This window comes from Thermobia domestica, chromosome 7, assembly GCF_964235325.1.
Source record: "Thermobia domestica chromosome 7, izTheDome1.hap1.1, whole genome shotgun sequence".
Classification (NCBI taxonomy): domain Eukaryota; kingdom Metazoa; phylum Arthropoda; class Insecta; order Zygentoma; family Lepismatidae; genus Thermobia; species Thermobia domestica.
The window spans coordinates 275,018,397-275,042,004 of record NC_137460.1 but is presented as its reverse complement, the minus strand read 5'-3'; the positions used below and the strand labels follow the sequence as shown (position 1 = coordinate 275,042,004).

General features: G+C 36.5%; 1 protein-coding gene across 9 annotated transcripts in view; it reads right to left on the bottom strand.

Moving 5' to 3' along the window:
• The window catches only part of LOC145690935 (uncharacterized), a 172,330-nt gene that overhangs the window by 127,341 nt on the left and 21,381 nt on the right, over positions 1-23,608 (bottom strand). For 8 of the 9 annotated variants that reach the window (XM_081766382.1, XM_081766381.1, XM_081766384.1 and 5 more), the window contains 2 exons: positions 19,909-20,263; positions 3,359-3,879 (listed from right to left, as the gene is read on the bottom strand). In XM_081766382.1, coding sequence (XP_081622508.1) covers positions 3,359-3,879; positions 19,909-20,198 — 811 coding nt within the window. In that variant the 5' untranslated portion in view covers positions 20,199-20,263. The remainder of the gene's footprint in view (positions 1-3,358; positions 3,880-19,908; positions 20,264-23,608) is intronic. The other variant, XM_081766386.1, reaches the window with a different exon arrangement.

Sequence of the window (23,608 nt, the reverse complement as noted above, 5' to 3'; positions counted from 1 at the left end):
GTGCTAGATGGTCATTACAATATTTCATCTAACATGAGTCAGGGTAGGATGAAGCAAAGCCCGTGGGGGAAGGGGGTGTCCTATGTAGCAGGCGTATTAGTGAAGGTAGATATAAGCATATAGGAATAATTCTTGTTTCAACATTTGCTAATAAGATTGTTTGTTCTCATAGCTGAAAAGGGACGTTTTCATGTCTGCGTTAGGATAAGAAGTAAAGCGGGCTTTGTAAAGTTAACCCAATACAAGCACTAGAAAGTTACGTGAAGTTCACAGTAACGTATATTCAGGCTTTTTAAAGAAAATGTTGTCCAGTGAGAGGCAAAATAAAAATGAGATGGGTCTGCACTGGAACGCTATTTCTTAAAAGACATGCTCTGCACAAAAATTATATGTGATTGTAATTAAATTATGGTAGCTGTAAGGATTCAGTATCTGGAAGCAACACTGCACACACTGTTCACACTATGCATTGGAGCACCTAGAAAAACTAGTTGAAGAGAAAGAACTAGCTGTCTTTTTGTAACAGCTTTATTCTGCTTTCATTTTAGCAAAGTTGGTCAAATGTGCTCCACCGAAAATTCTACTTGTCACGCGAATATATTTTTCTTTCTTTCTTTTTTTTTTTTAAATTCAAATAAAATGACAGTATAGAAGTTGGTTTTGTATTTATAGACTTTTTGCGGAGTGGCATCTGCCTGATGAATATATAAATCACTCGATTGATTCTGATTTGGTTTTCAGATTAGCATCTCATTCAACAGTGAAGCTATATGAGACGTGGACCTATAGCTTAACGTGGAATCCGAACTACATGAGCTTCCGCCGGGAATCGAAACCGGGTCTTCCACGCTAGAGGTGCGTACGCTAATCGTTTAGCCACGAAGGACCTTTTATTATCCATTCGAAATATGTAGTAAAAGACAACGGCTTTTACCTAGTCATTCGAACAAAGAGAAACCTCTGTTTCCAAACAACGACAGAATTTTGCGAACTCTAGCTTTGCACTTCTTAGTTTTAAGATGATGGTGGAACATAAATAAAACATTTCTGCAAAATCTTTGCAAGTTTTCGCTTTGCAGGCTCCTGAAGACATCAATTATATAACCTGAAAATATTAATTGAGAACTTTTACGACGTTTATTACTATATAATCACTTTTATTCTGAAAGATTCGAGTATAATGTCATATTCGTTTAATTCATTTCTCCTGACCGTCTTTGGGCTGCGGCGGCTCACTTGTACAGCGATTACTTTTAGTGTGTGGGGTCCCTAGTTTGATCCCAGCCTCCACCAAGTATGCGTGAGCTTTCTTCGAGTTCTCCCGTCTTCCCCACTTTTTGCATTCCACCATTTCATTCATTATCACCGCCGTCTACTTTAACCTGCACGATGTAACAATGGGCCGTAAAACAGAAAGACCTCATTTAATTCCATTCCCAACGACCTTTTCTCCCGCCATACTATTAGCATTCACCCGATTGTCGGGAGGAAATTTCAATGAGGATTACAATACATCCAATTGTTATAGAATACAATGAGCTAAAATAAGACTGCACAGTATCACAAATACAATTCTAAGGCACGGCATTTATAATAAGAAATTTGTTGTTCAAAACGTTCCTCGCTCAACTAGAGGAACCATCTTATTGTTTCATATAAGTCTAGTTCCATCCCTTTTCACTTTTACACCAACTTAAAGCTGATCCAACTAGTACAAGATTTCCTTCAGATTAAATGAGATGCTCTCGCGCCAAAATAAATCAGAGAATATATATCCTACAACATTTGCTGTCATCTTAAAAGTCCATTATAATAATGAGTATTATTTATTATTAGTAAGTATTTTCCCTTTGGCAGGTCCTGGACTAATGAGGGTTTCCTCTTAATTTTCAGTTTGGCCTGGAAATGTTTATTCCATATTCCTCAATCTTTAGCTTCATCTTTCAATTCCCAATATTTTCTTCTATTTTTCAAATCATCGATCACTTGTGTTCTTCTACCTATTCCTCCTTCCCTTCCATCTTTACTTGTATGGTGGTGTGAAGAAGACAATTTCTTCTCAAGATGTGTCCAATCCAATTGGCTTTTCTACGAAGGATGAAGGCTAGAAGCGTCCTCTTCTCTCCTATCCGTTTTAAAACGTCCGTTTGTTACTCTTTTTGTCCATTTTATCTTCTGCATTTTCCTCCAACACCACATTTTGAAGCTCCCTAAATATTTCTTCTCTAACTTCCGTAATGTCCAAGTCTCTGAACCATAAAGTTCAATGCTCCAAATATAGCACTTGACCAAGTTCTTCCTTAGTCCAATATTAAGGCTGCTAGTTAAGAATCACCTTTTTTTGTTGAATGCCTCTTTGGTTATGACAATTCTCGACCTGATCTCGACTTTTAGGATACAACGATAACCTCTCTCATTCTCTTCCGTAACACATAGTACACGATAAAACACAGCGTTAACTTTAAGAATCGCCAATTCTCATTCTATAAATACTTTAAATCTTTTGAAAAATGATAATATCTTTAACTCCAATTTCAATCTGCAGCACTAAAATTATATGACAGGCAGACCTACTCCTTATATTGGGATCCGAGCTACAAGCACTGCCTCAGGGATTGACCCAAGGTATTCCGCCGCGAAAATAAGGTTGAAAAATACTCGCTGTAATCGGTGTTTCTAGTATGACCCTTTTGTTAAATCTCGTTTCAACAGCTAGAAGCTTCAGATAAACGACGTATAAGATAGTTCATACCGTTTGCGATCTATGTAAACCACCGACTATGCATTAACTTGCAGGATTCCTTAAACTGAACTTTAACGGTGTGTATAAATGTCGCAGATCAATGGAACTTGCAACCACCTCTATCCATAACTTTGGACTTATCAGTTTCATTGTAAGAAGTTGTAACACTTGCGTTACCTCTGAAAGAATGTACCGCCAAATGAAAAGTTCATAACTTATTAGAATACGTATTAATTACATAGAGAAAGGAGTGCATACTTTTTGTTAAATGGGAAGTATTTTAAAAAATGGCAACCGAACTATTTTTAGCATTTCAGTCTAGGTCTTAATAAATATACTAAACAAATAAAGATGCAGAAGTGTATGAGTAAGAGCAAAGGGCTCTACATTGTGAAATGGGATTTTTTGGACAAGATTGAACATCTGCAATTTTTATTAATAACAGTTGAACTGAAAACAACTTGGTTACTTATTTCTTACCTATATTATTGTCTGCTATACATTGATATCCTCATTATGATCTGTAGCATTAGATAGGACACCATAATCTCCCCCTTTAATACATTCAAACAAATTAAAGAGTAGTGAAAGTAGCAAGTGACAAAATAAACTTACCTGTTGTTGGTTTCGCAGGTGACTTCTGAATAGCCTCTTCATTAGGATTCACATCCTTAGCATTTTCTGTGGAAACTTCCTTTATCAGCTGTACTTGTGCGGCACTAGAATTCTCTTTTACCACGCGCGAGTGACCGCTGTCCTGCTCTAGAACCCCACTCGCACATAACTCTTGCTCTTTACGCTCTAAGTGTTTTTCAGTGGACTCCTTTCTACACAATGATTCAACATTGCCTCCGAATATTTTGTAACAGAATTTGCAGATGTAATGGTTGTCAACACACGTTAACCCTGAAAGTTTTCGAAACACCTGTTGGCAGACTTCACATTTGTATGTTCTTTTAATATTTACAGGAAAAGACGAAGACAGCGTAGTAGATGCACAATGAGTTTCTTTCATTGCTGGTTGCTTCTCTTCGTCCTTAGATCCAGCAGCAGTTAATGATAAAAGTTTGTCTCCAGAGGGTTTTTCACAGACAGAATCCCCCACTTCACTTGGTTTCTCCTTCGTTGCAGCTTCCCTAAAAAGGAATATTACATTATTATTATTATTATTACTATTGATTTGTCAATCGCAGTTTGGTTATCGCATAATATTTACCCTTGTTATATAATGTAATGTTATGGAACAAGAAATAAACTTAACCTCTTCACGGATATGGCATCAAATGATGCCACATATTTATCGGGAAAATAATTCTGATATTTTTTTCCCTCCACAAAGAAGACTGCGAACTGAGGGTAAGTAAAAATAATATTCTGAAGCACTTGTTTTTACTTACCTTCAGTTCGCACTCTTCTTCGTGAAAAAAAAAAAAAAGTCGGATTATTTTCTCGATAAACATGTGGCTTCATTTGATGCTATATCCGTGAAAAGGTTAAACTAGAAACACAAATTGTTGAACAAAGCAACGTTTATTTAAAAACAATAAATGTGTGACAGTTTTGTCAACTAACTGAACATATTGACTTCATCAGACATTGTAAAAACAAGAGAGAGTTGCATCTAACTATAACAGGATCCCGATAAATGGATCTGAACGCGCATTGGCTGATCAAACTGGATTCAGCCAATCATAACAAAAGTTAACAAAAGTGAAACTAAACACCATAAATCCCTTTCCCTCTTTGGTCCGGTAGAAAACTAAGCTACAAATTAAGTTTTTCCAACATCTTGCCCAACTATTCGTCAATTTTAAGTCCTGTTTTCCAATTCAACACAACTTTGTTCTTTTTCAATAAATCTGGCCTCTTTCCACTTTCTTACCAACGTTCTTTGTTCTTGAACCTTGCACCAATTAATATCATGTCCCGTGTCCCACACGGGCTTAAAAATGTCATTCCTTCCTCCTTCCAATCTCACACTATGTTTGTGATGTTTTAACCTTTCTTTGAGTTTTTCCCTTGTTTCACCATAGAAATCAAGGAAGTTAAGACAAGAGGCCAGAACTTCCTGTTAATGGAACTGGCGACTTAGCTGTTGGCTCACTTAACTCAACGTATTTCTGAAGTACGACTATTCATTTCGATTTCACAAGTGAAAGGTTATGAAGGACAAGATCATGTCTGAGGACGTTCTCGAGATCGCTTTGTTTCCTTCACATTTCTTATTTCTCGTTCTTTAGCTTTGATCTTCTCTTTCATCCGTAGCATAAAAGGGGAAATGAAAAATCTCAATGCATCTTTCTCTGTTACTTAAACTGCCAATATAGTGGTATGGATGAGTTATATAGTCAGTAAGGCAAATCCTTAGGCTGCCTTCACACTAGGATCTAGACAGCCGCTCATGTGAACCTATAGTGTGTAGACGTTGAATACTTCTGAGCCGTCAAAAGATCGTGATACCAAAATGGCAGCCATGCTAGAGCCAGAAGAAGCTGCAGCTTTAATCTCGGCGGTAAATCGCAAGGAAAAGAGGAAAAGAAGATATAGAACAATGAGGATTCATCCTATAAATCGATCAAGGTTGGAAGAATGTTCATTTTACAGTCTGTTTCCTAAACTGAGAGAAGATGAAAGAACATTTTTTAATTACTTCGTCATGTCTATATCTTCGTTTGACGAATTGTATAACGGTATAAAGTATGCATTTCATTAGAGTAGTATCAAAATGAAAAAATTTTCAACATCAAATATATGTACACTTTTCTCCATTCCAACTGTGTTCACGCTCACGTGTGAAGCGCTCTCATAAGACAGAGTGTTATTTTCTTCCCCGCCAGCAGTCCGCTCGAGCCAGTCACTGGTGGGGTTATCATAGCAGCCCAGAACCACGGCTCACTTGCATCGAAGCGCATGTGTGAAGGCGTACATGTAAGACAATCTAAAGCTAGCAGCTGCAGCTCACGGGATCCTAGTGTGAAGGCTACCTCAAAATTGGATCTCTGGATCTTGAAAGTTAAATCCATCAATCTATAGTCATCTACAAACCAAATGAGAGTTTTTTTTTTTTTTTACTTCTTCGAAGTTTGTTACTTAATTAATCCCAAGCAGCTTATTATTTAATCCAATTTAACTTACGTAACTTCCCAATAACGTCACCACGAGTCTCAATACCAAAAATGTTGCCCATCCTTAGACTAAAATGAAACCGGGCAGGTTTCGCTTGAATAATTTTTACACTGTACATCCAAAAGAACAAAGGAACGTTCCTGGCAAAATACTTTAGTTGAATTTTGGATCTTACTACATGAAATGTTATGATTGAGATAAGTTAGTACGACAGAAAGTGTGTATTCTTAATTGCAGATAAGAGATTAAATTACATAGCATGAGAATTTGATTATCAAGTATGTCTATAGAATTGATGTTGGCATAAAAAAAAAAATCAAGGCAAGACTTGTTTAACTGTGTTTGTTGAGAACCATGGAATAATGACGGCACATTAGAATATTTGACAATACGAGCAGCAGGCAGCGAAACAACAAAGAAGTCCATTGTTCAATTTTATATACACCTACGTATATGAACCGACCCATGTAAATGTATACTTATTGAAAATTTATGAAATTCTGTGTCTTAATTTATTATTGAAAATATACAACCTACGTATATTGTTCAGCAATACATTGAACGTTATTCTACGGATTTAATAAACTTTTTAAGTATGAAAATGATTTTCAAGAACCAAGTCAGCGTGTGGAATTACAATTCTCTGGTTTCTCGATTTCATATCTAATGAAAATGACACCCAAGGCTCAGAAATTTCTAAAAGGACAAGTCACTAAGAGATTAGTGTCAAATACTATCAAGCTTCTGAGAATGCTTAAATAGTTGTCTTCCGGCAAGAGTTCGCAAACATTTCTGGCATTAACGTATATTCTAGTTAGATCACCTAGTAATAGATTAAACAATATCACTAGCATAACCACAGATATCATTTAATTAACCTCTAAGATTGTTAAAGAATTCTGTACCTTATTCGGACACTCAGTAAAATCCTATCAATAGAGACATTAAAAACTACATATTCTGCTTTGATCCAGCCATTAATTTCGTAAAGAATTATTTTTTGGGATATTACCAGCCGTGAACAAGAGAATAGTGTTTCAGACGCGCGGCAGACCATTCTATCAACGGCTGAGTATGTTACTATCACGGTGTGTATAAACTCTTGGAACACCATTTATACATACGAATAGGTGAACATCAATACAATATGAGAACTACTAATTATATTTATATCTAAAACTTTAGTTAATAAAAACTCAAATTTAATACACCACATAGGAATAAAACTACATAATAAATTTACGAATTCTGTTAAACAACTATCAAGCTTGTAATTTGAAAAGATGCAAAATTATTGTTACACCATCATATGTTCTATAACATCGATGAATACCTTCACACAGATTTCTAAGTATACGACAAAAATTTAAATTTAAATTGCGTGAAGCGAAAGATTCATATCTAACTAACTCTATGGCCTATGGAACCCGAAGGTTCAATGCCCCGTTCATGAAAGCTCTTCATTAACTTCTATCCTTAACCAACTGGATCCATTTTCTACTTTGTACTCCTATTTCTGCGAGATCCATCTTAATATTATCCTCACATCTGCGCCTATCTTCCTAATGGTCATTTTCCGATTGGTCTTCCAGTTAAGCCTTTGAAAGCGTTCCTACTTTCTTCCATTCTGGCTACATGAGTTGCCCACCTAAGCATCCTACATTTGATGACCCTAACAATGTTTGGTAAACCGCATAAATTACGTGGTTCCTGGCTATGAAGTTTCCGCCATTTCCCATTCCCGTCTCTGTTGGGTCCGAATATTCGTCTCAGGATTTTGTTCTCAAAAACTTTCAGTCTATGTTCTTCCCTCAGTGTAAGCGACTATGTTTCGCAACCATACAGCACGAGAGGCATGATTATCGTTTTATATGTTTTAAGTTTCAAATTCTTCGACAGAATTCGCGACAACAAGAGATTTTGAACTGAATAATAACACGAATTCCTTGCTTTAATTTATTCCTGAATATGGTTTTCGTCTGTTAATACTGATCCTAGATATTTGAAAGTATCTACTTATACATTCAGAAAGCGAAGCTGGACTGAAAACATTTTTGATTTCGGTGAAGTACCTTTGAGCAACATACGAAAAATGTCTTACTGAAAGAAGACTAATAAGGATAAATAAGCATACACAGAAAGATTTTACTTGTCAATTATTATATCTGGGTATGTCTAAACGAAGTAATAAAACTTGTATTATCTCCAAATCTAAACAAAATAAAACAGTAGCTTTAATAGAGGTATCCGAGATATGACGAAACATGAAGCTCTAAATCTTTCAAATACAACATACGATTCTTGCAAGTAGAACACACCCAAACACTCCCCCACTAACAAGATTTAGCAGATTATTTCGCCGTAAACCACAAAACATACAACGCGGAACTCCTATTACATTGTAGTTGGTAGACAAAGATGTTGTGGACACTAGATCCAGATAACGCAATTCTGAAAACGTAAAAAATTTCGTTCCGAACATAAGCTTAATCCCTATAAAATATAATCATTTTTGTTCTTGAGTAGTGCAATCATTAAAAACGATGAACTCAACTGACGAGTTTGAATAGCCACCACAATAAAGTAATGTGAAACAAACTAACGAACAAACAAACTGCAATAATTCAACTTGGAAGAATTGCTACGATAATAATACTAATGAAAGTAGAAAGTCACAATGCTGTGTATTTGCAGCGGAAAATTTGACAAAGTCTATTGTGAGAAAATATTTTGAACTTAGCTCGTCGCTGTCCCTTGTAACTGTCTGTTTTACAAGTTCTCGTTTATCAAGATTTACACAACTTGCTTTAATTGCGTTTTAGTCAGCTAATGTCCCCCCCCCCCCCTTTAGTGCAACTTAAAATCAATTCTAAGCACATATGTAAATATACCTTACAAAACTGAAAGCATACTTCTTCATATAATAAGATTAAAGCTGTTACCTTAATTGTGAGACAAACAGAACTAATGAACAGATCTCTAACAAGCGTATACCTTATCAGATTGTTTAGGTTTTAAAATGTTAAGATCAATACATAGTAATTACATTTCTCTTTTAATGGTAAGATAAAAATAACCATCTCACAACTTGGCGTGACAGTCCTTTGTGGGCCGGAGCTACTTCAACGTATAACGATATGGACTGGCATGAATTTTTAAATCAACCCTCGTATTATTCCAACATCAATTCTGGGAAATATAACGCAATCAGCTAACAGTTGGAGGAGAACAATGCTCAGGAATCTGTCACCCAAAAGGTGCCTCACTTTTCCAGACAGCCCTGCTTCCTCCCGTCAGCCCATATAAGGAAGAGGAATTTTGCTACTCTCGAAATCAACGCCCACGCACAAGCCCTCATGACGATGACAGATTTTTACGTGACAATGTAATATCTATCAATAATCGTCAATCGTACAACTTATTGGAACAATCAGTGTTTTTTATGTGATTTCTATTAAGCTATGAACCATTCATTATATATTATTAACAATATAACGAAGCAAAAACTTAATGTTTTCCACGAACTATATTTTAGTTTGTCAGTGTATTCTTGCGCCGCTAACTGGCAACTATGCGACGCAGGAAGAGGACCGAGAGAGAGGACTTTCATTCTCTTTCAAGATGTGAAGGTGCAAGTGTTTCTACTTTAAGAACAGACAAGATTGTTCTCCAAATACTCTCAAAGGAGAGAGTATCATTCTTTCAAGATGTGAAAGTCAGAGTGTTTCATAACGTTATAATAGTACTACGTATTAAACTCACACTCTCCAATATTAATTTGCATAAAATCAAAGTAAAAGGGAAGAAATGAAATGAAAATTTGTACTCTGCAGGTCCTGATAGTCTACTGTTCAAATAATAGTTTTTACCCCTCCTAATGAAAGTAAATATGTTTTGTGAACTTTATACAGCGATGTAAGCGAAGTGTCTGTAGTGAACTGCATAGCCACTAACCGATTCATCATATTCGTTCGGTCGAAACTTCGCGTATTATTATTGTTTCGGTATCGTATCGGTTCGTATACGACAGTGATTGGGCCATCTTTTTTATCCAAGTGAAATCATGTGTTCTCATACATGTGTAAATGTTTATTTTCATTGAAGTTAAAATTTAAATATAAGTGATTTGCAAAATATCTCTTTTTTTTAATATGCAATGAAAAGTAATACTTGATAATTTCAAAGTGTGTGATCTATATTGTCTCTTTCTCAGCGAATGGAGGATATTACCTTCTAATAGTGTACATGGCTTAGAGTAGAATTAAACAGGTAAGGTATTTGTGAAGTGGTGAAATTCAAATGTTTACTTTCGATTCGACCCACTATCCATCTAGCGTAAATCATGCATTGCTGTCCCACCTTGTATTTTTTACAGGTATTGACCAGTGTATTTTGGAGCTGACGTACCAGCGACGGTGGGTATACGGCTTATGCCTCTGACATGTATAAAGCCCGAATCCCAGGACCGTGGGAGTGAGACTATTTGTTTACTTGCTAGTTCCTTATTGGATCTATTAGTCTTTTACAAATGAATGATGTTTTAAGGGAGACTCTAAAAGAGATCCAAGGTTCGAATCCCAATATAATTAATTGGTCTTCCCTCACGGGAACAAACTCCTTTATAAACGCCATTTTTTAACGACCGTCTAAACTACGTCCAGTATGATGACTGACATGTCGTCAGCGCCCTGCGTCATCCTGTCTCCAACAGGTGTGTCAGGAGCTTTCTAGACGTAGGTCGTCACGTTTTTTATTCGCGTGACTCCCCAGTATGCTTCACGACGCTGCAGGCCCGTAGCCAGCCTGATTGCTTAGGGCGGGCAATGATGAATAATGAGGGGGCAATATATATATATATATATATATATATATATATATATATATGTGTGTGTGTGTGTGTGTGTGTAGTTTTTGTTCCTTGAGGTGCTTGTCGTTGTCAATGTCTATGTTCATTTATATATTTATTTATTATTTATGGAATCTATAAGAAATTTGAAACACTTTATTATGCTGATAAATATTATAGTACCAAATCCACGACTATCAAATATCATCATTAACATTTTTTTGTTAAAATGATGGTATATAATTCAATATATATTTTAACACACTAAGTAGTACTAAAAGTAAAATATAATAATTTATTTTAGGAACATTTATTAACTATTATCTAAATTATAGTATTTTGGAACTACAATACTTTTGTTATAAGTAGATTATGGAATATTTTTATGTATGAAAATTAAGAAACAGCCCTGACATAAGTAAAATAAATATTTTTTACAGTCCTTAATGTAAGTAATTACATCAAAAGGAGTTTACGTGAGCACTTCGCAAATTCAATTACAAGCTGGTCTAGATCTAATGCACGCAGAATATCTTTGTTGTAAGCCGGGAGAACGAGGTGCGATTTTCTTTCATATCCCATAGACAGACGTTGAGGTCGAAGGAGAGCTGTCAAATGTGAGAAGCAGTTTTCGACCGTGGACGTAGAAGACGGAATAATTAGAGCAGCTTCTGTAAGCATCTTTAGGCCCGGGAAAGCCTCGCCATATTTTCCAATTTGTTTTGTGAGCTCTTCCAGACATGATGTCTTGTTGATCAGTCGATTTGCTAGATCCATTTCCTGCTTCAAATTCTGAAGCACTTTGCAATGCAGGTCTTTGTACTTTACAACATCATACAGAGGTTTCAAATTTTCTTCATTGCTTTTCTCGCTCAGTAAGTGATGAATGGCACGAATCACAGCTGTCCCTGTCTCACTGAATCTGCTCCGAATTTCTTTGACGGGGATATCGAGAACTTCGCAGAATAATCTTTTTAGCTCCTTCTCGTCTTCCTTTCCCTTTTCCAAGTTTATGCGTTCCATATCAACAACCGAATCAGCTAAGCGACTTGGAAGTGTGCAGTTGCGTTTCAATGGTTGCTGAATCGAAGTGTTTAAGGCATATGCCTGCATTGCATCGTGAAGGATATTTTCAAATATTCCTTCGTCTTGCCGGCAAGACATGAGCTGTTCCGTTACCGATCCTATTAACTTCACAGCGGCATCAATGTCCAAATCTCTTCTTTGTAGCAGCACGTTTGTCGGTTTTAGATATCCAAGAACCCTGAACATGAGCTCAGTAAGGAAACAGAAAGTCTTAGTGGAGATCTGATGTAGTAAACCAGTAGCTTCAACTTTCATTGAGGCGTGTTCTTCACTTGAAATTTGAATTGCCATCAGTGCGATTAATATGTGAAACCTGTCGTCATGAATTACAGTCACTGTGTCAAGATGTCCAGTCCAACGTTGTTCCAACAATTGCTTTAAACTCATTCCTGCGTAATCTGCTGCAACGCGTCCTTTTCTGAAAAAGTAACATAGTTGTTGACAAATATCAAAGAACTCATTCAGTTAAGAAATTGTGCCAATGGCTCTACAAATAACTAAATGTAATTGGTGATTGAAACAGTGAACAAACAAAATGTTCCTCTTCAAATCCTCAGACAAAAGAGCTTGCACTCCATTTTTCTGTCTACACATGACAGGTGCTCCATCTTAGCACTGTGCTATTATCGTGTCTGTTTTGAATTCTGCTTTTCTTAAACAATCTAAAATGGCATTTTTAATACTGGCAGCGTCTTGTTTGTCCAACTTCAGTATAGCTACCCATCTTTCTTGCACTTTAAAATTCACAATGTACCTAATTGCGACAGACAGATCTTCGATTCGTTGCTTCTCTCTGATTTCATCTGCAAGTAATGAACAAAATGTACTTTCGTTTGCTTAATTTACTATTTTCCTCTTAACAGATTCTGCCATGAAATGAATTATCTCATTCTGAATATCCGCACTAGTGTATGTTGCATTGGCAGGAATAGTTTTGACAATTTCTGCTAATTTCGGATCTTTACGAATACTAAATTCAAACAAATTTAAGAACAAACCACTTTATTGTTTTCCGAGTTGCTCATACCCAGAATCTCCCCTAAAGTACACCTGATTCACAGCCAAGAATTGAATAACTTCCATCACACTTTTCACATAGTACCTATTATTCATAATTACATCACTACACACCTTCTTCACGATCGTTTCGCCCGAGTCCTCACGTTTCCGTTGCTCCAAGTATCAAGCCACAGTATGCCTATGAGTTTCAGAATCGGCGTGACGAGAAAATCCCTTATTTTTCTCGGTTACATGCTTCCAGTCTCTGAAACCATTCTGCACAAATGAAGGATCACTGTTTCTTGACGAATATTTCCGGCAAGAGAAGCAAAAGGCAGCATAACAGAATACTCGAGCCAATCCCACGTTTGTATCATATTGGACGAAATCTTCGAATTGAACCAGAAATGCTGGAACGTGAAAAAGTTGCAAGATGCGGCTGAGCGGGTTTTGTATCGCCAAGATCTGATACATGGTGGAAATCAACACCAACATGGTGGAAATCAGATGTTTGATGTTTAGTTCCTTCTTGACCTTCTACACATGTTGATACAAATGACCCTGCTTCTGAATTATTTTCATTTTCGATAACTTTTGCACCAAAAATGACTTGATGGATGTCTGCTTCATATTTATGGCGTTATAATAGTCAGTAGAGTAATTGGAAACGTCTGGCGAGGTATATTTGCCTGTAGTTCATTTTCTATTGTTTTTGTTTCCTTCTGGAAATTCGCTAACCACTCTGCTACTTATTATTGCGCGCAATTATAATGGTGTGTAACAAAATCTTTTTAAAACAATTGGTTCGGTGTTCTGCTGCCGTCTTGATTTTTTTTTTTCTGAGTGCATATAAGGAATTAACGTTCTCTTCATTCCGTATATTTGTAAACAAATCGTGAAACAAATGGTTCGGGGCCACTCAGAAAACACAAAGTGAGACGATGCAAACTGCTATTGAGAAACATTTTACAATCATTGATTTATTTTCGTGGGTGCTCCCCGCAAAGACTCAAATCACGTGAAAAATAGCATTGTTATCGCTAGAGACCGGATGTTTAGGCACTAAAAACCTGTAAAATAGGCAGGCAAATAGGCACTAAAAATTAAAAAAATAGGCAGCAAAATAGGCACTAAAATGTAACTCGAAATAATGGAGATAAATACTCAATACCATTAAAAAATAGATTCAGGTCATAGATAATGTTCAAAGAATATAGAAACATACTTGTTTGTTAATATCTTCTTTTATTGTTATGCATTCCATACATGGTGGGTGGACCTAAAATATCTGCACATACTTCGGGAGGTGATTCGTGACGTCAAAAGAAGACCTGTTGCATGATGCATATCAAAAGAAGACAAAAAGTCCTGTTGCATGTTGTGGAATTCCGCGTCGTGTACAACAGGGGTGCCATCTTGGAATTGAAAATTGAATCCTGACAATTGGAACGATACATAAAAGTATGCACATACTTCGGGAGGTGTTTCCTGACATTCAAGAGAACTTTTTGTCTTCTTTACATGTCACGAATCGTCTGTCGAAGTATATGCACGATTTTCGATTCCAAGTTGGCACCCCTGTCACTCGTACACGACGAGGAACTCGACAACATGCAACAGGATTTTTGTCTTCTTTTCATGTCACGAATCACCTCCCAACGCATGTGCACATCTATGTGTTCCGTTCCAATTGTTAAGATTCGATTTTCGATTCCAAGCTGGCACCACTGTCACTCGTACACGACGAGGAACTCGACAACATGCAACAGGACTTTTTGTCTTCTTTTCATGTCACGAATCACCTCCCAACGCATGTGCACATCTGTGCGTTCCGTTCCAATTGTCAAGATTCGATTTTCGATTCCAAGCTGGCACCACTGTCACTCGTACACGACACAGAATTCGACAAAATACAAGAGGACTTTTTGTCTTCTTTTGATGTCATTAATCACTTCCCGAAGCATGTGCACATATTTGAAGTTCACCCTGTATGTACATTGTAACGTAGCACGTGCTTGTACTTACAAACACTTATTATACGTGTATATTATTTATATTGTATAAATTATATATATTCCCAATGAAGGGTTATTTTAAAGAAAATCATAGAATAGGCAACATTAGGCACTAAAGCAATTATTTAGGCAAAAAAGGTCGAAATAGGCAAAATAGGCAAAATAAAATTGGGTTAAATCGAAACTATAACCCCACACATAAACTTTAAAACGTTATTTTTGATCATATCTTTAATATTAAAGAATAGGCATTTTGCCTAACATCCGGTCTCTAGTTATCGCTTTTACAATAAACAAAACTTGCAAATTTCCGACTGATTTTTTTGTATCTGACTATTCTAGAGGCGCATGTACGTTTTCTCTAGACATCACAGTTTCGGTACCAGTTTTATATATGAGACATACGTTTTCCTTGCACTGTAAGGAACATGGACACTTTGCATGTTTTACACGTTAATTACAGGCACACGTGGGGCATGTACTGTCAAGTCGGCAAAACAAATGTTTTTTACTTGCAATGTTACACATGCACAAGCCAGGCACTCACATTCATGAAACATAGCCTGTTTTCGGGTCAATTTTCATATGGGTATTCCTTGGAAGGGCATCTTGTCCAACACGTTAAATGCTTGTCGTGGTTGTGATTCTTCAAACTCTTGGAATGAGGAAAAGTAATACATGGGAGATTATTGAGTATATCTAGCAATAAGAATAACTGTTGTTTTTCGTAGAAATATACGCCACGTTCAATTTCATTTGTTAGTAGTAGTAAATGCGCGCTAAGTTCAATTTTATTTAGTAAATAAAATCACAAGATTTTCCTATTTGGGATTTACTAAAACAATTTGAAACTTCTGGACAACGTCCTTTTTAGAGCGGAAAAAATATTTTAGAGCGGGCAAAAAATATTTTAGAGCGGGCATTGCCCGCTCTAGCCCCTCCCTGGCTACGGGCCTGCGACGCTGCGTGGACGCCGAAAATTGGGGAAGCACCGAACGGGAATCGAATCCGAAACGACGTGTACGTGAATCCAACGCCTAACCACTAGACTACGGAGTCTTCTAAGTACAGTAACAAAAAAAAAATAAAAAAAAAGTAAGTTAATGCGATAATAAACCACAATCCTATGCCACAATACGCAAAGAGTGAAAAAAATGCGCGACGGGTACGTAATTCGAATCCACGTCTTCAGCATATAGTAATAATGTGTTAACCAACAGTGGTGTACTGAAATTGGGTTGAGCACCGACTTCAAGAGTGATACTAAGTCTGACTACTCAGAACTCGGATTGCGTGAAGCAGTATTGGCGTATGACCATGGGAAGCCAGAGACCCGGGCAGGAGTCATATTCCGGTCGTATACTTTTTCAATCTGTATATTGTTCTCCACTTATCATATACCATATAATTCTATTCCTTTGCCATATCCGAAAACGAAACAAAAGTAAATCCAATATACGACCGCTCACAACACCATGCTGAAGGTAACTTTTTAGTACAAAATCGAAAGTAGGGAAAAGTAAGAAATACAATGAACAACACCCAAATGCTCTCCAGTATATTAGAACAATGTACAATACCTTTGAAATATGTTACAATTCTAGATGACTTAAGTGATGCCCACTTTTCTTTTACTCTTTTCTTTATTTACTTTCTTTCTTTCTTTTTTTTTTTTAAATTTCGAGCATTGCATGATCAATAATGCTGTTACAATTACACACTTCAGTTATATCTTAACTATAGCTGGTATTTCGCGCATCTACAAACAACGCGGGGTCTACTTTATTCAGAAAATATGCTGAAACCTATAAATCTATGCTTCTAAATTCTGTGCAGAAATGTGTAGTGTAATAGAAGACGTGAAAAGTTAACTACTAAATGCATGTATTGCTTGCGATCACAGATTATCAGCAAATTAGTATTTTCCTAAAACGCATTTTATTATTAGGTTTTCTCTCGAAAATAAATGCTCACGATAGTCCATTGTGAAAATATTAGTATAAATTGGTTAGATAACTCAAATGAAACTTATTTTTGTTCTAGACGTATACAACTTGCAGTCCAAGAAAGAACCAGGAAACTACTGTCGATCATTTACACTAATTTTAAATATTATGCACTGGAACTAGGATTTTCTGTCCGTAATGTTTGAGATGTGTATAAAGTATAATTGCTATTCACAAAGAAATATATTGACATGTTCTATACTGCATGCACAAAATTGTAGTCCCATAAACATAAAAATAAATAAATAAATTAGAATTAGTCAAAAACTATGAGAATCAGCTGGAACTCTGCACCTCTAGATCTGGCAAATTGCACCAGGCTTTCATTCAGTTACATCGACTACACTTTATTTTATGTTACTTTATATGGTGTTCTATATTTTAAAATCAATATTCTAATAAATTTCTTTCAAGTAAACTTGTTTACTTTACAACCAGGAACAATATACATTTAATGAGATTTGAGTGCTATATCAGACGCGGACTTAAAGCTTAATACGAGATGTCATTAATATGACCTCAGCTGTCAGTGGAAATCAAAAGCCTCTCCCCCACTGAATATTTATATATATATGGGGGGAGTGTATGTGTGTGTGTGCTATTTTTCTACTGTTATCAATTTTCTACTATGTTATTTAAACAAGCAATTCCTAAGCAGTCTTGTTCAAACAATCCTCTTTCCTTCCCCATTGCAGTACTGGTTAAGGTCTTCGGCACACGAAGTATCGAGTTGCATCCCCGCTGGGAGGGCCCTGAAATTTGGATGGATTAGGGTGGTTCGAATTCCCCCTTTAAACTATAGATTCGCCACTCATATAGCCTCTGTTCCGAAAAGAAAGGTTTAATTTTGGTAAATAATAATTATTAAAAAAAAAAAAACTATACCCACATCCGTAAAAAGTAAATCAAATAGACATGAATCTAGTTTTGATGTTTGTTTTAAGTCCTTTCTTTTTTCTTTTCTTAGTTTAAGGTCCAAGAATCATCGGCCAGGACTAGGAGAGACGATGACAGACAGATTAAAGATAATCGTGGAATGAAAAGAAACATGAAAACCCCCAAAACCGGACTATTCCACTACAATTCCTGTCTGGTGATAGCCTTGATCAAATCAGGGACGCACACATCAGAGGTGAGCGCCCTACCACTGAGGTACCGTGCCCCCTCCTCCTCTTCCCAGTTCAAGCTCTACATTATCCTACATACAGTTATCATAATACACTATTTTAAATAAGACTCTACGATTGGTGACCTCAAGCGCGACTGTACTCTAACGATGGGCACAGAAATGCTCATGAATATAAATAGAACGGAATTACCATAAACAGGAAAATATCAACCATGACTATTTGAAAGAATCAATAGACGTACTTGTTCATTGTTAAAGTTTAGTATCCCTGTACAATGCTGATGATATATGACGCGCAGAAAGTATACGGTCGAATGTAACCACAGTAACGTTTAAATGTATATTAAAGAGGCACGCGGTAGATACTATATTAGCGTGGCAGGGGGAGGGGGGATCTCTAAGATGCATCAACCTATTATCTTATTCTCACTTCTCTTTATGAGATGAAATTTTTCAGTTTTACTTTCCACGGATATGCTGGCTAGTCTAAAGGAGACGGTGATGATGAGAAACTGGAGGAATGAATAAAATAGGAGGAAATAGGAGAACTACGAGAAAACCCACGTACACGGTGTTTGTCCACCACAAAGTTCACTTGGTGCGAGCTGCGATCGAATCAAGGACCCCATGCAGCAGAGGTGAACGCTCTACCACTGAGCTACCGCGGCCCCTGCTGCTACATAACTTTACATCACGTGAACTACGATAGTATTGAAAAGACGAGAAATTAACTCCTTTCAAAAAGCCAACAAAACCACTATTGTTCAATTAAATATGGGTTATGATTATTCCCTTATCACAACTGGTTCAAAATATAATTCCAATAACTTCGAAAACCAGCCAATAATAATATTATTATTCTATAGAAATATCTTAATTTCCATTCAAATTTTGTAAATTCCACCAGAAGGATTTCTGATTGCACAAAACTACTCCTAACAGGTCTAGTTTATTCTACTCGCTTCCCCGATTGTATATAAAGTAACTTATCTCAATACAGCTACGAAGATCTCTGATCAATCCAAAGACACGCTTCAAGCAGCGCATCAAATGTTACTTAAAGTAGCTTTCTAAAAGAGTTTGAATATCGCTTAATCAAACCGGGAGTATACAACATTGTTTATGTCGCTGAATTTCGCACAATTTCTATATATTTTAAAGTTTATTCAAGAAACAGAAACAAAAGAAAATAGAGCCTAGTCATTTCAGTATGACATTGATGATACAAATACAAGATTCAGAATGTATACAAATACTTAGTATGTTCACCTTCTGTCTCTGTTTTCCTTTGGCTTCTATGCTCCGTACTTTATGTTCCCTTAACATGCCGTATAAAGCGTTAAGTTTAGAGTTGCTCGTCCGTTTTTTTATAAAAATCAGAAAAAAAATTACAGGAGAAATGAGATAAGAAATTCTTATGTGTAGTTTAGGTGTAAAGTTTGGCAGTAAAGTTATGTAGTGGGTACTATTTGCTAGACGCGGAAGGTTTCGATGATTCAGCAGCATAGTAGTCGTATAGGATGGCGAATGGGTGCGTTGAATGTGACATTTCCGCATTCAGTTTTACAGAATTATACAAGAATAATGAAGACAATCTATTAGTTTGTTTTATATATATATATATATAAGAACCACGGATTATTGAATTAAAGTGATAATTGAAGCTTCTATGAGAACAGTTACTGTCACTGTTCTATTGTAACTAAAGTCTTACCAGGTAACCTAAACTAACCAACCCTAACAATTTTCAATGTTTTAACTGATCTTTCGTAGGTTTGAAAATGACGGGGCACCTCTAAACTTAAGCCCGCATAAACATAGAAAAATGTGTACTGCATCGAAAGAACCCAGAGCCAGAGACACTGCCAATTGGGTAGCATGTCATGTTTCTGACTTTTTTTTATTTAAAAAAAAAAAAAAAAAAATAGCCTATATTCGGAGATGGTAAAGTTACTAACCTTGACTTATGAGACGCAGCACTTTGCAGCCCGCTATTAGAATTCAAAAATATTTCCGATTCAACCAACAACGAACTCTTCTTTTCCTGTTCGAAACTTTGCGTGGAAGGATAAGCATCACTTGCATCAGTTTGCAACATGGTATCATCAGTATTTATCAAGTCTGGAGTATGCACTCCATCATGTTCAGCTATTGTAGCTTCGAAAGTGTTGAAGTCATTTTCATAAACACGTTCCTTTTCAACTTGCAACAAAAGATTTCCACCAAGTACAGAAACTGTGCTATTCATTTTGCAGAAGTAGTTCTAATCTGGTTGATCTCGGTAAACTCAAATCTTCTCCTACTGCTACTTACCTGTAAAACAAACATGGAATAACTATTTTAAACAATAGAACTTCATAAATGAACATTTTTAATTTGCGAATAGTTAAGTAATTACCTAGCCAATTAAAATGTAATATCACTTAGTGATTGGAGGAAAGTATGGATGCGAGTATGATAAACGAACTGCTTAAATAAGAAATGTTATGAGCGCAAGGATACAACCGATATTCAGTTTTCTCTTTAGTGAAGTTCTTTCTTTTTTTAATCAAATCGCATTCAATGTAGAAAATAACAGACCAGGATAGATGGACGTAACTGCTTCAGTTGTATAAATCTAAAATTAAATATATATATAAGGCACAGTGATATGTTCACTTCCTCCTGCAGAAATCATAATTGACAGTTTCTGAGATCGGAACGTGATTTTGATTCAAATAGTTTAGATTATACTTTGATTTAAACCTATTATCATTATTATTATTAATAATAAAAATAATAATAATAAAAGGTAATAAATCCAGATACATACAGACTTTATTTTTAGCAAACAATCCCGGGTTTGCTCAGAGAAAAGACGGGTGATCCCTCACACTTACCAAACGGTGTTGCCATTTTCGCGTCCACCCAAGATTATAAGTATGAAGATCTACTGAAAGAAGTAGCAAGTTCCGGTCTAGGAAGCCAGTATTAATGAGTAGGGAGTTAACATGCTGAAGACATATTACCTGAAAGGTATGAATGCCACATATCGAATGGTAGGCCCTGTTCTCCTAAGGACTGTTGTGAAAGAGTTTATTTATTCTTTTTACTAAACAACGATGAAAGTAATGAGTAACAAATTCACGCTCATTGTGCAGAAGATAGACGGTAAACCCACAAAGAAACTATACATAAATAGAATTCGGCATTTATATCCCATTTCTCTTCGGTATTCAGAAAGGACGGCTACCCACTTCTTTCGCTCATTTTGGAAAGAACAGAAACATATTTTGTTCCTAAGTTCACACCCCCATATTTTACTCCGTGCTCTGAGACAACAACACAAACCAAACTTAAACTAGCTTACCCCACGACTGACTATCAATCTTGCTGAATTCATATTTTGCCCGTGAAAAACTTCTTAAATCACTATACGTAAGAATTCACATACAATAAGCTAGTTCGCTAAAACTGCTGTCATCTTACACGGAGTGTCAGACACACACAGTTGATAGGTGATAACTGAAGGTTAGAACAGCAAATGTAGCGAGTGGGATTGACTGTACATGATCCAGTCCTCGTCCTGAGTAAATTGTACAGCCGGAAATTTCAAGCACCGACGGATGTACTTAGCAACTGTTAAAACGCGGTGACGAAGCGTTACCATATCGCAACAAGAGTTTGATGTGTGGAAGTATTTCGAAAAGGTAGGAATGTCGTTCATCAGAATGAACTCAAACTATCATACTATTGAGCTTTGAGGAAATTCCAGTAGATCACCGATAGACTGTATGTGGGTTGGTTGCGGAAATAGCTATATGGCACAACACCGAGTTCCACATCCAGAGATACCACTAAATTGCAACACAGTGGATACAACATCCACTCACGCCTAAATTGGATCGTTATGCAGCTGCACAAGGCTCACTACATTGCTCAGACGAAGAAGGGGACAACATCCTTGGACGGATCAATACCATAAACGAGACCTGGGCTCGCTTGTGTGAATCATATTTCAAGCGGCAAATGACAGGGAACCATCGTACGCTTCCCCTTTGATATACTATATACTTAGAGTAATCCTGTACCATTTCGTACACGTCGTAGCAGACAGCCGATGAAGGCTACTATTGTAATTTCTTGCAACGTTACTTTCATTACGCACTTCTGGACAAAACGATGGCACTTGATGACAAGGACTCACACCATCGTGCATAGCAATGGAAAGTGTCACGCGTCTGATAGCCAACGCTATGTAACACCTTCTATGTAAACACTAATGGCGGATGAGTCCATGCGATTATATCTCCGCTAAGATGGCAGAACAACTTCGTGAGAAATTTTATGACACAAGAGACGATATTATCAGTACAAGAAGGCAGACTCTGGGAAATATCGAGAAAGATGAGCGTGGTGACGGTGTAACGCGCATTGCACAAGTGCGGGAGATGATCCTAGACACAGTGAGACCGAAACATGTAACAACTATATCAATGTCTCTACTAAAATTAAATCTTTTAGTCTTACGTTCCACAGTTACGCTGTGTTGGCTAAATATGACAATGATAATAAATGAAATGGTGGAATAAAGAAAATAGAAGGAAACGGAAGAACCTCAAGAAAATCATACCCATGCTCTTTGTCCACCACAAAATCCACTTGTGGCGAGCTGGGACCGAAATGTTCCCTCTAGTTTGCATTCAGCACGTTTATATGAACTCAGTTTAATTTGACAAGAGGTAGCGAAGTGGATATAGTCTAACAAATAACATACGGGATGTTCAATGCACAATTATATCCCTCTTTGAACAGATAAAAATTTAAAAAAAAAAAAAAAATCTGGTTCATGAACAGTAGTATAACATATAATCTATAAAACGCGTTTCGTGTAAATGCTAAACATCGATTTCCTCGTCTTCATTAGTTAGTGTAGTTATTCTTTTATGCTACTATAACGTATAAAACGTATTACAGACAGAATTAGAGAAAGTAATTAACTTGCAAAGTCAAAATGCAGACAGGCATGAAACAATGTCCACCCTAAAATACTACTCCTAAAATAATACTCCTGATATTGACAAAATACAGGTATCAATGCACAATTTATGTTTTTCAATCGTTACTATATTATGCTGCTGTGAATTATATGCAGAAAGGTTTTGAGAACTCTTTACAGAGCCATTCTAGTGAAATGTATAAGGTATGTTGAAGTTTAGCAAGGAACATAAATTGAACACATTCGCCTCTAACCCAAGCCTACAACTGATAACCGACTTTAGTCCTAGCCAGACTCAAAAAAGCTCTGCCCGTGTAATTCTATAAACAGAAAAGCAATAACTAGAAAACATATATGGAAACTTAAAAATAAACCCACCAACCGCAGTAATCAAGGCCGATTTCTGGGAAAATGGGAACGCAAACGAAAGTCGACGTTCAACGTGTGAGCGTGCATCTGTGTAAGACACGAATTATATTCATAAGCATTAGTTTTTAGCATTCGTAAAGTAAAATTATAAGAAAACTTTATCAAAGACTCAAAATTTCCCTGATAACGAACTCTCACATTCTTATTTTATTCAACTACATTAAGCGCCTTGAAAAATGCGAAGACAATGGACAACTTAGATACACTTGCGCCAACTATGACACTTTGGCGTTTATCAAAGTAGAAGAGAT